A 17,876-nucleotide genomic window follows, 5' to 3' on the forward strand; every position below is an offset into this window, starting at 1 on the left:
TGAAGGATTTTGCTTTGTCCGTCCATATCGCCTGTTTTAAAATTCATTATTTTAATCGGGACGTCTCTTGTCGTAGATACATGAATAGTTTCGGATGTTTTCGATAAATCTTTCCGGATCTATTCTAGGTCTTTTCTAAGCAGGCTAACCATGAGAAAACGTACATAAAAACTCGTTTTCCGCCATTTTCGCACCATGTAGACTCTACTGACTTCTGATTTCTTAATGGTACCGTTTAATACCGTTTTCCTGACGTACTCGCGTCGAAAGTTGAACACTGCTCAACTTGTTTTACGACCTGCTCCGGCGTAAAATATCATGGTCACGTGATCATGGTCACGTATTTATGGCGAGAGATTTTACGTTCGTTTTTACACTAGTTGAGTATCGGCCTAACTCGATGTCGTGAAAGAATCCGTAATTCTTTAATTCCATCTGGAGGCCAAGATATTTACGATGAAAGTTTGGCACGTAGTGTATTGTCGAGTGCCTGTTGTATTCTGATCGCGCTCAACATGTCAGTAGCGTTCACGATTGCTGACAACTTAAGTACATCGATCTCTCTAACAAATTTTTATTTTGATCTTTACGACGGTCATTTAACATGTACGATGTCGTGACGAAATCAGTTTTTGAAAACACTCACATTGGTGTCCTGCGGCCACACATGTGCGTGTTTTAACGGTTGTTGGAATTGGTAAACCGCTGTCTACAAATGTGGGTGTTTAAAACGTTTCTTGACGTTTTTATGACATTGGACGCCCACGACTTCTTACGAATTTGCGTTTTGAACTGCTTTAGACAGAACGTTAGAAGCGTGTCAAGCCGAAACAGTAAGAACCTATGCCGCGGAGCTCAGTTTCGTTTTTCTAGAAAATACCTAGTATTTTTAATTGACATCAATTGACAATTATAAATAAATCACACTTGTATGTGTTAAATCCTATGCATACGACACCGACTTCAGCACTTTGAACAAAATAAATAATAGTCAAGTTATTAAAGTACTTTATTTCAGCTTATTAAGAATCTCCAAAATGTAATAGAATTCTACAATTTGAATGAACTCAGAATTTAAAATGTGAACTAATATTCCAACCAATTTCATATACCAATTTAAATAGATATACCAACTTATTACAAATAAAATAAAAATCAGCTTAATGTAATTTTTCATTAAATGGTTAAAGATAAATTGAAGAAACTGATTTTTCTTAACATCTGTCTGCACTCGTCAGGCATGTCTGAATAAAAAAATAATAATAATAATAATTACAATCAAAATAATTTATAAAGTAATTTGAGCAAATTAAAATTTTATATTAAATTTTAGATTTACCTGTTTATTAATTTTAATTTATTATGAAATACTTGCATTTTACATAATTTCTGTTAAAATAGTATTTGTTTTTGATTAATTTACATTAAACCCTGACCAGAGATTGATGGAAAATTTTTAATTATTACATTTTATTACATCTTGATAGTTGGTGGCCAAGGGGTATAGAGACAAAGGAGTTCGTGTATCGTGTTTTGAGTGGGGTCAGACTGAATAAAAGTTTACTCCTTATTAGCATTGACATTTGTTTAGAACAGTGATTCTCAAACTTTTTCGATCCACCGCTCCCTTTGTACCATAAAGTTATACCCAATGCCCCCTAACTCATTTTCTCTTGTGTGATAAAGGATTGGAAATATTTTAGAAAAACTTTTCTATGAATCTCACACTTTGTGCCCTTACCGTACATTGTTCTCAACATCTGGAAATCACTAAACGCAGTGTTTCCTCTTATCCGTTTAACAGAGGAAAGGGAACGGCTGTTAGTGACCCCAACTTTTGCCTTTGGTCACCGTTCGGTACCCTGCCTCCAGCGCCCATTAGATTTACTCACCGCCCACAAGGGGGCGTTATCGCCCACTTTGAGAAACGCTGGTTTAGAAACTCGCTCTTACCCTTAAAAATAATTTTTTCCCCTTATTATACTAATTAATAATATATAAATTATTTTAAAATAAAATTCTTTAGCAGATAGCGCAACACATAATTTGTAAAGAACAAGTATTGGAAAAAATAAAAAAGAATATTTAAATAGAAAAATAACAATATTAAATATTTCTGACAAAATTAATTGATTCTAATTTACAAAAGCATTTCAATATTTAAAACAGTATAATATTCATTATACACAAGTTAATATCAGTTAAAAACTTTTCGTGCTATTCAGTTTCTTTGCAATTTCAGTCATAGATAAGCCTAAGTTAACAAACTAACTTTTTGGCTTCTCATTTTGCTTTAATTTAGGGACATTTTCCTATTTTTTAATGATTGATTACAAAAGACAAATAAACTGCGAAAAATACTCTGCTGTTTGAGAATCTAGTATGCAGGTGCGAGTAGCATTTCTCAAAAAACTTTAGCAACAGTTATATAAATTTAAAAATTTTACTTTTTTAGAGTTTGAACGCTGTGTTTATAAATTAAAATATCACCTATTTTACAGTTTTATTATGTTTATTTTTCGCAAAAGTAAAATAGATAACAATCAAACCAGTGATTACGTCTTGTTATCCCTACATTCCCTAAAATAATAAATTTCTTCAGAGAAATTTAAAATTTTTAAGTAAATTATAAAATATAAATTTTATCTAATTTTTAGTCCCACTTTAGCATCTTAAGTGTTACGTCATAATATTAAACTGCTAACGATCGGCACGTATTGTTATATAAATTAATTAAACAAGCTCCAAGTACTTTAGTTACTATATAATAATTGATGTAATAATTATTTAATACGTTTTATTTATATATATATATATATATATATATACTGTAAATACTTTTAATCGCATAATACTCACATCGAGAGTATGATAAAAATATGGTTTGTCCAAACTGTAAGTATATTGAGCTGAACCGAGACAGTGGATATATTGGTTATATTCCTAATAATATAAATATTATCAATTAACGAAATAAATAATAATTGATACAATTAGTAGAAACACGAATGAGTTACTTGTGGACAGAATCGCAGAGTATTACAAATGAATGCATACACCTCTTCTGTTGTTGGGTAAAATTGTACTTGTTGAGCACAGTTGAGACTGAATTCCAGATTCTAAATATCAAATATTAATAAAATATTATTTGGAAAATTAATTTTAAAATAAAACTTTGGCGAATATTTAAAAGCTTACAACTTCGTATCCATTTTGAATTATGCATGACCGATAGTTTCTTTGTTCTTCACAATTCAGTGCTAATTAAAATAGAAATTAAAAACGTAAAAAAATAAATATATTTTCAATAAATTTCATATAGGTTTTCATAAGCTTAATCGAAACATTATAAGGATAATTAACGAGTAAAACATGAAAATACCTATAAGCAGTATGTTACTAAAACACTTACCACACAAACAATCCACGGCTCGTACGAGATATTCGAATGGATTCGCAGGTCTAACACTTGAACCTTGTTGAAACAGTTGAAAAGATTTAATTGAAGGAAAACCAATAGTAATTATGAATAACACTAGCATAAACGTCATATTCATTGATGCTTTCATTTCGATTGGTAGATTTATGTGCGTGTATATATATATATTTGTCACGTGGCAGTAGAGCAGGAAAATAATTTTAAAACACCTAAAAATATAACAAGCATTTTAATCCTGAAAAATGTAATTTAATTTATTACTGATCGGTTGAAAATTATCCGAGTTTGTTTTTATTATATTCTTATGCTAAAAATGATTGAAATATTTAACGTAAATTTTATTATAGTAAATCTAAAATTAATATTTTGTTGGTGAAAAAAGATAAAAAACAGAACTTACCTTCTTATTATCTATTAAAATATGCTGGACTTTAGGTTTTATAAAGTTAAGTTTTTACGCGTCGTTAAATTAAAGCTGCGTAAAAATTTATGTTCACGTCTGTTCGAATTCTTTTATATACTATTTCATATGAAAACACCAGCTGCACGTTTGTCAACATACGAAATTTGACATGTCGAACTCTATTTTCTCATAATTAACTTTTAAAAATTATAAATTATGTCAGTAATAATATAGGTCACAAATGTCACCATTAAAGTTGGTATTTCCGTTATTTAACGTGAAAATAATTCAATACATTGCCTTTGAAATGAAAGAAACAATCTAAATTTATTTTTATAACGCTTTAAATTTTCTAAAAGCACGAAAAATATTTAATTAATTTTCTTATAATTAACAGCAATAATGTTCAATTAATGATTTTATTGCTGTCAATTATAATAAAATTTTATAGAACAAATGAGGTCAGTAAATATTGACAGAATTGAAAAACATATGTGTTTACATAAACAATAAACATAATTAACATATAAAGCGAATGTTTCTGTTGTCAATAAACAAAATTAACCTAAATAAAACGTGGATTATTCGATTATGGAAACGCCACACGTGGGTGTTCTGCCAAGGGAAAATGCCTCCCAAGAAATGTTTAATGGGAAACTGGCTGCTATTTAAGTGTTACAAACGAGACAAACCTGCAAAACTCTACGTGGCCAGCCCGCTCGCTAGGCGCGAACCCACGACCAACTACCAGTGTTTAGTGGTTTTATGTACTGGTCACTGGTACGCTAAACAAAATAGAAATGTCCTCGCAGAATATACAGGCATACATGAATTCAAATATATTTCTGATAATGCCTTAAAAAAGTATTGCATCATTGAAGAACATTTTCAAAAACATTGGGGTAGGCTTGAAACCATAATTATTGTACATATTATTATTATTGCCTATATTAATGACATCACCAGAAAATGACTTTGAAAAGTAGTAAATTTTTCATATGACTAAGTTACAGCAAATTGTTCCAACCTTATGAAAACTATTTTAATTGAGCGGAGCTCTTCATAAGTAAGAAGTAGGTTGGGAGACAACACCATTGATACCGTTTGTTTCTTGAGATCCTACTTCCAGAAAAATCAAAAAAAATAACAGAAGTGACTGATTAATCAGGTTGGAGACAAGTCTGCCCAAGAGGGACCACCATTATTTTGCGTTTCAGACTAAAAACATACACATATGGCGACAGGCCTTCCTTTTTAGGCTTCATGTCGCCAGTAGTAAAAAAGTCCTTTAAAAAAACACAAACATCCAATTAAAATTAAGCAGTCGGTGACATACAGACATCTCTCTTCAACCATCCGGCCAGTGGGTGTTTTCGCTTTTTATCTGCTGGAACAGGCGCTGGAAAATGCAAATTTTGAAGCTGCACCCTGGCGACGGTACTTTCAAATTTCTTTTTGTCGATTTTTTCCGTCCGATGGCGAGATTATTATTAATCAGGTTTGGAGACAAGTCTGCCCAAGAGGGACCACCATTATTTTGCGTTTCAGACTAAAAACATACACATAAAGGACTTTTTTACTACTGGCGACATGAAGCCTAAAAAGGAAGGCCTGTCGCCATATGTGTATGTTTTTAGTCTGAAACGCAAAATAATGGTGGTCCCTCTTGGGCAGACTTGTCTCCAACCTGATTAATAATAATCTCGCCATCGGACGGAAAAAATCGACAAACAGAAGTGACTGATTTAATTTTATTTAATCCTTTAAAATACTTTATTCAAGACAAGAATAATATTTTATAACTTCTACCTAATTCTATTAAATAATAGTTTTTAACTTTTATTCTATAAGTGGTTAGTGGGCTAGGCTAGGCAATTTTATTGTGAAAATTAGTGAGAAACTGAGACTACCTAGTTAGTTAAATAAATGAATGATTATCAGTATCTTAGATATATGATGATATGAATGTATGTGATTCTTGATTGTGATAATAATAACTAACTACTAATTACTTACTCACTACTTTACTAACACGAATAATTAAATTAGTTATAAATAACTACAGACTTGCATGTAGAGCCTATATAAGAAAACTTGTAAGACTGATAGCCAGCCTGATTATCTGTCCTTACATTATTATACTGTATTAATATAAATTAATTAGTAGAATTACCTTTGCTATTATTTAACTTAGATTATAATTATAATGTAATCTTTAACTAAACATTTAATGTTAATTATCTCTATCAAGTGTTAAACCGAACCAAAGTTAAGTTTACTACTTAAATGTGTAAGAAGTTTTACTGATTTATATTAACCAGTCTAAATAATAATAGTTTCTTAAGTATTTTTTTAAAAAATGTTTTATTTCTTTAAAAAAACCATAAATTGCTGGATAAATAGATAGATAACACTTTATTGTACCAAAAATACATCTGCGCTGGATCCGCGCTGGATCCAGCTGGAATGATGTTGGTCTAGCAAAAATCCAGCTGGATTGAAAACACTGCTGGATTGCAATCCCTAATCAGAACATGAGGTTCGGTCCATAACATGCACAACATTTAGCAAAAACCAGTCACAAGTTGATTTTGCGTTACGAGTGGGTCCACTATGTTGTCTAAAATTAAAAACTTTCCTCCAGTTTTTCCACAAACGGTAAAAAGTCTATAACTAGTATTTGCTCAAAACCTACAGCATTAATACGACCTGAGATAAAAGCGGTATTTGTCGTACCACCCCATCCAAATGCTCACAAGTCCTCCGAGGACTCCTTGCAGCTGTCTTGAGTGAATTTAAAAAAATCCAGCAACGAATAGCTTAACTTTCCCGGCAACATTTGGCAGTGCCATTTGCCATGCTATTTTATTTTTAAAAACTTTTATATATTTAATTGTTATAAAATGGTAAAACTTTGATTTTTAAGGTAGGGATGAGTTTCATAAAAAAAATTTCAAATGCTAAAAACGAATAAACTCGTCATTAAGAACAGATCTACTTGAAATACGACAAACGATTTCCCCACCCTCTCACCTTTAACAACCAAAATTTAATATGATAAATTCCCATAATACGCCAACCTTTCTGCAAAATTTAAGATTATTTTTGACAGAAAGCATAGGAGTTATTAAGCTATAATGAGTGTGAACGATATCGTGCCCCCCACATGTACAGTACATTAACGTGCTGACACACAGAAATAACCTCTAAATTGTTTTGCATTTTTTGATGTTTCAGTGTTCCTTAAGTCTAAAGATGTTAAAAATTCTTGGGGAAGTCATATTTTGACCGATGGTCGTACTTTTCCCTCTGTTATATAACAGAGCCGGGTAAGTAAAAAATTGTTAGAATCAGTTTAAATTATATGGTTACGGGCGATCTGCGGAGGGGATGACTTCCCGGAAGATTTCTATGCGAATTTGGCCCCTATTCAGATGTTACTAACGTGAAAAAACACAGATCAACATTGAATTTGAAAATGCTCAGAAATGCTCTATTTTGCATAAAATCAACAACCCAAAATGAAAGGAGCTTATCAATTTTCGGAAACTTTTTGTCAAAACAAATTTATATCTTATGGTCCTACTTTGTGTGTTTTCTACTGCAGCAATTTTTTCTAATTAATCAAAGGTCTTTCATAAATAATCAAATTTTAAAAGCCTCTAAATTCTCGAGAAAAATGTTTTAGTCGGTATTACAGGATTCTCTAAAATTTAAAATTATCATGAAAACACATCCCTAATCACAACATATATCTTCAGAATGTTCAAATTTTATACCGTGTGGTTTTAATAAGTATTTCTGTTTTAAGACAGATTTAAAGGTGCAAGAACTGATGGTAAACCGATATTTATTGGAAAATGTCACAGTTAATGTAACATTTTTCAAGAATTCGCCTTAATTCTTTATTCTTGTATTACACATTACATTGTAAACGTTACAGTGCTCTCTATCAGTAATTTCTTAACTACTTTTTTCCTCTTTCCATGTCTCTTCTCCCTTAAATAGTAAGTAGAGTAATACCTCGAACTTTCGCAGTAGGTGGGACCGAGCGATAACCGCGTAAGTCGGGGTATAATTTCGCATATAAATACATACAAATTATTTTTAATTGGGGCCGGAGACTAAAGAAAACAATAATTTAGAAAAAAATGTTTAATAAAATCTTAAATAATACATATGTATAACAAATTATATTATTAAAATCGTAAACCGAAGTTATTTTGATATAAAACGCTTCATAAAATCTAACAGATTCGTCCGGCCCGCTGCCGCACTGTGCCAATGGAAATATCATACATAGGTTGTAGATGAACTTACTATGTAGAAAAAACTAAAATAAGAGTAAATAAAAATGCCAAAATTGGTCTAATTAGATTTATATATTTAACAGTAATATAATTTTTAGGAAAATGAGTGAAATAAAAATTTCGGCGACTTTTTGCGACTTTTGATATGAGAACATTTTTTGTGTAAGTATCTGCAATGAAGTTCCTATGAAAAGCGATTACGAGCTCGCTGCAGCGATTGTGTTTGTGTATTGGTAAATAAATATATTGGTTTTCTTTATTTTCTGTGTATTCAGTATACTATATTAAACAAAATGATTACGCTGCCCGCGCTAGTCCTTCTATCAGTTATTTGGCCCGCTGAGAAAAAAATTTGGTGACCCCTGAACAAACGGATTTAACAAAACATTTTCTGACTTATGAAGAGCTCCTCTCAATTAAAATAATTTCCATAAGGCTGAAACAACCTTCTGTAATTTAGCCATATGATAAATTTATTACTTTTCAAAGTCATTTTCTGGTGATGTCATTAATATACTGTCTGCAATAATTATGGTATCAAGCCTACCCCAATGTTTTTGAAATTGTTCTTCAATGATGCAATACTTTTTGAAAGCATTATCAGAAATATATTTGAATTCATCTATGCCTGTATATTCTGCGAGGACATTTCTATTTTGTTTAGCGTACCAGTGACCAGTACATAAAACCACTAAACACTGGTAGTTGGTCGTGGGTTCGCGCCTAGCCAACGGGCTGTCTCGTTTGTAACACTTAAATAGCAGCCAGTTTCCCATTAAAGATTTCTCGGGAGGCATTTTCCCTTGGCAGATCACCCACGTGTGGCGTTTCCATAATCGAATAATCCACGTTTTATTTAGGTTAATTTTGTTTATTGACTACGTAAACATTCGCTTTATATGTTAATTATGTTTATTGTTTATGTAAACACATATGCTTTTCAATTCTGTTAATATTTACTAACCTCATTTGTTCTATAAAATTTTATTATAATTGACAGCAATAAAATCATTAATTGAACATTATTGCTGTTAATTATAAGAAAATTAATTAAATATTTTACGTGCTTTTAGAAAATTTAAAGCGTTATAAAAATAAATTTAGATTGTTTCTTTTATTTCAAAGGCAATGTATTGAATTATTTTCACGTTAAATAACGGAAATACCAACTTTAATGGTGACATTTGTGACTTATATTATTATTGATCTAATTTATAATTTTAATTGCACCTGTGATGGTTTACCGTGCTAAATTTACATTTATGTTAATATTAGGGATTCAAATAGCTCAATATTCTGAAGTATTTTGTGTTTTAAATGTGTTCTTAACTGTTCTATATAAAAAGAACAATTAGCAATGTTTTATTATTTTTAAAAACCTGTATATGGCCTGTAGAACAGGTTTGGAACGTTCTTTATGGTTAATAAATAATTCTCACCAAGATAATGTGTTGTTATGGAAGATAAGAAGCATCTAGCTGGGTATTAATTAAGTAATTAACAATTACAATTAGCAATACTGTATAACACGTTAATACTAATTTTAGTTAAACCGTGGAGTTTTCTTTTTTACAAAGTATAGTCTTAATCTTAGCTTTTTTGTTGATCTTGATCAGATGTATCAGCAACATTTTTCATATTACGTTCCCGACTGTTATACATAATAATGGGCGATCGGCCAAAAAAATGACCCACCAGGTTTTTACATTTTTGGACTCGAAACCGACGAGAAATAATAATAATAATAATAATAATAATAAAATGTTCTGTATGTATGAATGTCAATATGTGTGTGTGTGTGTGGGGATGCAAAATTTTGTTTAATTTACGAATAATTGCATACTAACGGTTTAAAAGAAGTTTAATATTACTTATCTAAGAATGTTTGAATAAATTTTACTGAATACCTAAAAATTGATAATTTTATACGAGGATTTCCTAAAACGTGTTAGAGCGACACCGAAAGTCGTGTTGTAGGAGAGACATTCCTAATATTTAAACCATATTGTAGAAGTACCGTGTTGTACAAGGGATATCTGTACGATAATTTATGTATCTTTCAATTTGACACTTACTGCGGCTTTTAATTCTTTGATAGTGTTCTTAAACGTTTAATTTTAGTGTTGGGTTTTATTAATTTATGAATTTTTTTAAAGCTATTTGAAAATTCAATACCATAATATCTATATATACTGATAATTTACTGTAATATATTAAGAATCAAGGATTCACAGGCGGTAATAAGGCTTAGGGAAAATACATAATGGGTTCGTATTGCAAATTAAATAATTATATTGAAGTATAGGAAATAAAATATTTTGAAAGAGCGCCTACTTCCTCGGCAATTTAATCCTTTTGTCTTCCTTCTGGGTATTTCTGTTAAAAACGAACTTAAAATTCAATAATATTTAAATTATAGTATATGATAACTATTATGTATTATGGTCTATGGGTGTGTTTCTTGTTGGATGTTGTTTTCGGCTGTTGACTGTGCTTATTTGTGTGTTTTGTGGTGTCTAGCTTTCATACATTGACTAATTGTCTAATTGCCTAAATCATTTCCGGGTTAATGTTACATATGTTAGCGAACATGGCGGCTCGTCTCTGAAACGGTGGGGAGGCACGTTCTAACCTAACCTAACCTATTCTAATAAATTACCATAATTATTGCCAAGCCAAATTATTACAATAGGGGTAATTTATTAGACTAGGTTAGGTTAGGTTAGAACGTGCGTTCCCACTGTTTCAGAGACGAGCCGCCATGTTCGCTACCATAGGTAACATTAACCCATTTCCGCATTTCCTTCAAAATACTATTAATTGTTATTAATGATTAATATCATTTTGAATTTATAAATTAAGTTCAATTAAAGTACAGATCGAACCAATTTAAAGTTGAATTTTAGATTAAATTTTATTCACCTTTAAAGTTGATTTAGAAAATAACGTGGTGTATTAATTAAATAAGTATTTAAACTTGTATAAATATATATTAACTAAAACATTCGAATTTTTTAAAAGTTAATTTTGAGGAAGTGGAATTCGAATGACATGTCGTACGCCGACAACACGTGCAGCTGGTATTTTTATATGAAATAGTATATACGTGGTACGATCCAAAAGTTCGGGGAATGCAGTAATCTATGACAACAAAAGCATGTATTTGAAGTTACAGCGTATGAAATAGATTCTACGAAACCACCTCTACGTGTTCTGGTTAATTTCACCCATGTCGTGTGATTAAACCGCGAGCGCTGCTGTTTTTTTCCGGAGATAGTTACCTTTGTCCTGCGACGTAATCAAAGTGGAGTTTCAAGAACAACCTCCAACATTTCGACTTCACCGTGACCTTTCACCGTAGAATCACCGTACACCTTTCTTAGCAATTTTAAAATCTCCGTAGGTGTTTTACCTAAACGCTGACAAAAAAAACCGGAAAAAAAACAGCAGCGCTCGCGGTTTAATCACATGACATGGGTTAAATTAACCTGAACACGTAGAGGTGGTTTGGTAGAATCCATTTCATACGCTGTAACTTCAAATACATGCTTTTGTTGTCATAGATTATTGCATTCCCCGAAATTTTGGATCGTACCACGTAAATAAATTCGAACAGACGTGAACATAAATTTTTAAGCAGCTTTACTAACCTAAAGCCCAACATATTTTAATAGATTATGACAAGGTAAGTTCTGTCTTTTATCTTTCTTCACCAACAAAATATTAATTTTAGATTTACTATAATAAAATTTACGTTAAATATTTCAATCATTTTTAGCATAAGAATATAATAAAAACAAACTCGGATAATTTTCAACCGATCAGTAATAAATTAAATTACATTTTTCAGGATTAAAATGCTTGTTATATTTTTAGGTATTTTAAATTATTTTCCTGTGCACGTTCTACTGCCACGTGACAAATATATATATAAGCACATAAATCTACCAAACAAAATAAAAACATCAATGAATATGACGTTTATGCTAGTGTTATTCATATTTACTATTGTTTTTCCTTCAATTAAATCTTTTCAACTGTTTCAACAAGGTTCAAATGTCGGTCCTGTGAATCCATATAAATATGCCTCACAACTCGTAGATTGTTTATGTGGTAAGTATTTTAGTAACATACTGTTAATAAATATTTTCATGTTTTACTCGTTAATTATCCTTATAATGTTTCGATTAAGCTTATGAAAATGTATATGAAACTTTTTACAAATATATTTATTTCTTTTACGTTTCTAATTTCTATTTTAATTAGCAATGAGTAGTGAAAGACAAGGAAACTATCAGTCATGCGTAATTCAAAATGGATACGAAATTGTAAGCTTTTAAATATTCGTAAAAGTTTTATTTTAAAATTAATTATTCGAACAATATTTTATTAATATTTGATATTTAGAATCTGGAATTCTGTATAATCTGTGCTAAACAAATACAATTTTACCCAACGGCAGAAGAGGTGTATGCATTCATTTGTAATACTCTGCGATTCTGTCCACAAGTAACTCATTCCTTTTTCTAAATATTGTATTAATTATTATTTATTTCGTTAATTGATAATATTTATATTATTAGGAATATAATCAATTTATCAACTGTTTCGGTTCAGCGCAATATGCTTACAGTTTGGACAAACCATATTTTTATCATACTCTCGATGTGAATTTGCGGTTAATTATTGTCACCCTGTATATATATATATAACGTTATAATATTTAATACGTATATATATATATATATATATATAACGTATTAAATAATTATTACATCAATTATTATATAGTAACTAAAGTACTTGGAGCTTGTTTAATTAATTTATATAACAATACGTGCCGATCGTTAGCAGTTTAATATTATGACGTAACACTTAAGATGCTAAAGTGAGACACAAAAATTAGATAAAATTGATATTTTATAATTTTACTCGAAAATTTGAAATTTCTCTGAAAAAATGTATTATTTTAGGAATATTAATGTAGGGATAACAAGATGTAATGATTGATTTGATTGTTATCCATTTCACTTTTGCAAAAATTAAAGAAAATATGATAAAACTGTAAAATAGCTGATATCTTAATATAGAAACACAGCGTTTAAAACTCTAGAAAAGTAAAATTTTTAAATTTATATAACTGTTGCTAAAGTTTTTTTGAGAAATGCTACTCGCACCTGCATACTAGATTCTCAAACAGCAGAGTGTTTTACCCAATTTATTTGTCATTTGTAATCAATCATTAGAAATAGGGAGATGTCCTTAAATTAAAGAAAAGTGAGAAGCCAAAAAGCTATTGTTTGTTAACTTAGGCTTATCTATGACTGAAATTGCAAATAAACTGAATAGTACAAAAAATGTTAACTAATATTACCTTCTGTATAATAAATGTTATACTGTTTAAATATTGAAATACTTTTGTATCGCCATACTTTCCCTCTGTTATATAAAACAACTGGGAAAGTAAAAAAGCGAAGAATTAAAATATTGTCGATCAACCATATTTCCCCCATATTATATTAAAATAACATTAGAATGTAATAATTAAAAATTTCCCATCAATCTCTGGTCAGGGTTTAATGTAAATTAATCAAAAACAAATACTATTTTAACAGAAATTATGTAAAATGCAAGTATTTCATAATAAATTAAAATTAATAGACAGGTAAATCTAAAATTTAATATAAAATTTTAATTTGCTCAAATTACTTTATAAATTATTTTGATTGTAATTATTATTATTATTATTTTTTTATTCAGACATGCCTGACGAGTGCAGACAGATGTTAAGAAAAATCAGTTTCTTCAATTTATCTTTAACCATTTAATGAAAAATTACATTAAGCTGATTTTTATTTTATTTGTAATAAGTTGGTATATCTATTTAAATTGGTATATGAAATTGGTTGGAATATTAGTTCACATTTTAAATTCTGAGTTCATTCAAATTGTAGAATTCTATTACATTTTGGAGATTCTTAATAAGCTGAAATAAAGTACTTTAATAACTTGACTATTATTTATTTTGTTCAAAGTGCTGAAGTCGGTGTCGTATGCATAGGATTTAACACATACAAGTGTGATTTATTTATAATTGTCAATTGATGTCAATTAAAAATACTAGGTATTTTCTAGAAAAACGAAACTGAGCTCCGCGGCATAGGTTCTTACTGTTTCGGCTTGACACGCTTCTAACGTTCTGTCTAAAGCAGTTCAAAACGCAAATTCGTAAGAAGTCGTGGGCGTCCAATGTCATAAAAACGTCAAGAAACGTTTAAAACACCCACATTTGTAGACAGCGGTTTACCAATTCCAACAACCGTTAAAACACGCACATGTGTGGCCGCAGGACACCAATGTGAGTGTTTTCAAAAACTGATTTCGTCACGACATCGTACATGTTAAATGCCCGTCGTAAAGATCAAAATAAAAATTTGTTAGAGAGATCGATGTACTTAAGTTGTCAGCAATCGTGAACGCTACTGACATGTTGCGCGCGATCAGAATACAACAGGCACTCGACAATACACTACGTGCCAAACTTTCATCGTAAATATCTTGGCCTCCAGATGGAATTAAAGAATTACGGATTCTTTCACGACATCGAGTTAGGCCGATACTCAACTAGTGTAAAAACGAACGTAAAATCTCTCGCCATAAATACGTGACCATGATCACGTGACCATGATATTTTACGCCGGAGCAGGTCGTAAAACAAGTTGAGCAGTGTTCAACTTTCGACGCGAGTACGTCAGGAAAACGGTATTAAACGGTACCATTAAGAAATCAGAAGTCAGTAGTGTCTACATGGTGCGAAAATGGCGGAAAACGAGTTTTTATGTACGTTTTCTCATGGTTAGCCTGCTTAGAAAACACCTAGAATAGATCCGGAAAGATTTATCGAAAACATCCGAAACTATTCATGTATCTACGACAAGAGACGTCCCGATTATAATAATGAAGTTTAAAACAGGTGATATGGACTCCCAAAGGTAAATCCTTCAATTTAGAGGAGTACACAAAAAACTAAGCGTACAAGTACAGTGTAGTATCCTAATGATACGATAATAAAAGTGAATATATGATAGTAAAGTATTATTTTTACTTTATTTGTACAGAAAAATCGTAGAATATAATCATTGTATTTATATCGATACATCACGTCTACAACCGTAACTTTGTTAGTGGAACCGGGCCAGCATCGCAATCCAACCGCTAACCCAAATACGTCACATGATTAAAAGTATTTACGGCGAGATTTTTACACTCGTTTTTACGCTAGTGGATACAGTTTGTTTCTAAGTGATAAGAGTCCTGAGAACTAATGACATTAAAATAATGAAATAAGAATCGCCTTACGAAACAATAGAAGGGAATTGACTATTGGTTTATTCTGATACCATACAATGATAACTTTATCGAAAAACACTAATAAAATAAAAATATAAATGAATTTTGACAGCCTTGTAGAGGATATACTGATTTTACTGATGTGTATTGCTTTTCATTCCTATACACTTTTCTTTCTAAGATAACAAATGTGTTTTCTATAGGATTAAGATCAGAACATGGGGTTCGGTCCATAACATGCACACCATTTGCCAAAAACCAGTCACAAGTTGATTTTGCGTTACGAGTGGGTCCACTATGTTGTCTAAAATTAAAAAATTCTTTCCAGTTTTTTCACAAACGGTAAAAAGTTTATAACTAGTATTTGCTCAAAACCTACAGAATTAATACGACCTGAGATAAAAGCGGTATTTGTCGTACTACCCTATCCAAATGCACACAACACCATAACACTTCCTCCACCTTGCAGCCGTCTTGAGTGAATTAACAAAAATCCAACAACGAATAGCTTAACTTTCCCGGCAATATTTGGCAGTGCCATTTGTCATGCTCTTTTATTTTTTAAGACTTTTATATATTTAATTGTTATAAAATGGCAAAACTTTAATTTTTATGGTAGGGATAAGTTTCAGAAAAAATTTCAAATGCTAATAACGTATAAAATCGTCATTAATAAGAACGGTGCTACTCGACAAACTATTTCCTTACCCTCTCAGCTTTAACAACCAAAATTTAATATGATAAATTCCCATAATACGCCAACCTTTCTGCAAAATTTAAGATCATTTTTGACAGAAAGCATAGGAGTTATTAAGCTATAATGAGGATGAACGATATCGTGCCCCCAACATATACTGTACATTAACATCTAGACACACAGAAATAACACCTGAATTGTTTGCATTTTTCGATGTTTCAGTGTTTCTTAACTCTAAAGATGTTAAAAATTCTTGGGGAAGTCATATTTTGACCGATGGACGTACTTTCCCTCTGTTATATAACACAGCCGGGTAAGTAAACAATTGTTAGAATCAGTTTAAATTATATGGTTACGGGCGATCTGCCAACGGGATGACTTCCCGGAAGTTTTCTATGCGAATTTGGCCCCTATTTAGATGTTACTAACGTGAAAAAACACAGATCAACATTGAATTTGAAAATGCTCAGAAATGCTCTATTTTGCATAAAATCAACAACGCAAAATGAAAGGAGCTTATCAATTTCCGGAAACTTTTTGTCAAAACAAATTCATATTCTATGGTGCTACTTTGTGTGTTTTCTACTGCAGCAATTTTTTCTAATTAATCAAAAGTCTTTCATAAATAATCAAATTTTGAAAACCTCTAAATTCTTGAGAAAAATGTTTTAGTCGGGATTACAGGATTCTCTAAAATTTAAAATTATCATGAAAACACACCCCTAATCACAACATATATCTCTGGAATGTTCAAATTTCATACCTTGTGGTTATAAAATAAGTATTTCTATTTTAAGAAAGAAGGATTTAAAGTGCAAGAACAGATGGCAAACCGATATTTATCGGAAAATGTCACAGTTAATGTAACATTTTCTCAAGAATTCGCCTTAATTCTTTATTCATGTATTACACATTACATTGTAAACGTTGCAGTGCTCTCTATCAGTTATTTCTTAACTACTTTTTTCCTCATTTCCATGTTTCTTCTTCCTTCTTAAATAGTAAGTATACTAATTTTGGTTTAATTCGGGCTATTCCTTCAAGCTACCGACAGCTCAAAATAGAGATACTTATTTTATTACTACGCAGTACTTAAATGTCCAGAAAGAAAAATAAGAAAATTTTATTTTCGCTAATTGAACCATTATGTTTTTAGAAGAATTCAAAACTTTACTGACGTTACTTCTCACTTTTGGCGTGCGGTGACATTTGATTATATGGAAGCTGTGCCGACCCTGGATAGAATCATTGGAAGCGTTGTACGATACTTTGGTGTGCAGCATCCACAAAGCAATGTTCCCTCTAAGCTGCGCGGCTGATGGGGCGCCTCGGAGCTTTTGCTCTTGGTAGGTGCTTGGTTGTGCGCCAGTTCGAGGTTGATTTTCTTCTCCGTTGAGAGAAATCTGTTCCGGCTTATCTTCCGGTGGGTGTCGGCGAGTTGTCAGATGATTTTTCCTGTATCGCAAGCAGTATCGAAAAATACAAATTAGGCAGAGCCTTATGAGGATAGTACCAAGACAGCTAGCAATTATCGTTATTATTGAAGAAGGGTAGGTCATTGAAGACGATTCGGTTGACATCCGTAATAAGTGATCTAGGTTATACTTGACGTCTGCTAAAGAGTGATCTGCCAATTTGATATCGTAGTCTGAGGTAAATTTTGGAAATTCTTGATCC

General features: G+C 31.2%; 1 protein-coding gene and 2 long non-coding RNA genes across 3 annotated transcripts in view; 2 read left to right on the forward strand and 1 right to left on the reverse strand.

Moving 5' to 3' along the window:
* Positions 1-17,876, forward strand: part of LOC136989865 (uncharacterized) — a 255,026-nt gene that overhangs the window by 174,629 nt on the left and 62,521 nt on the right. The gene's annotated exons all lie outside the window — the stretch shown is intronic.
* LOC136989817 (uncharacterized) lies at positions 1,157-3,593 on the reverse strand. The gene is made up of 5 exons (XM_067288092.1): positions 3,413-3,593; positions 3,199-3,260; positions 3,018-3,119; positions 2,860-2,943; positions 1,157-1,244 (listed from the first exon to the last, which is right to left on the reverse strand). Exons 1-5 carry the CDS (start codon positions 3,567-3,569, stop codon positions 1,215-1,217), a joined length of 435 nt encoding a protein of 144 aa, XP_067144193.1. The 5' UTR covers positions 3,570-3,593; the 3' UTR covers positions 1,157-1,214.
* Positions 12,560-14,003, forward strand: LOC136989900 (uncharacterized). Its single transcript, XR_010882970.1, has 3 exons — positions 12,560-12,661; positions 12,736-12,819; positions 13,913-14,003. It is a non-coding gene; the product is annotated as an uncharacterized lncRNA (long non-coding RNA).

Source organism: Centruroides vittatus, unplaced genomic scaffold (assembly GCF_030686945.1).
Source record: "Centruroides vittatus isolate TY-2023 unplaced genomic scaffold, ASM3068694v2 scaffold_769, whole genome shotgun sequence".
In the NCBI taxonomy this organism is placed as follows: domain Eukaryota; kingdom Metazoa; phylum Arthropoda; class Arachnida; order Scorpiones; family Buthidae; genus Centruroides; species Centruroides vittatus.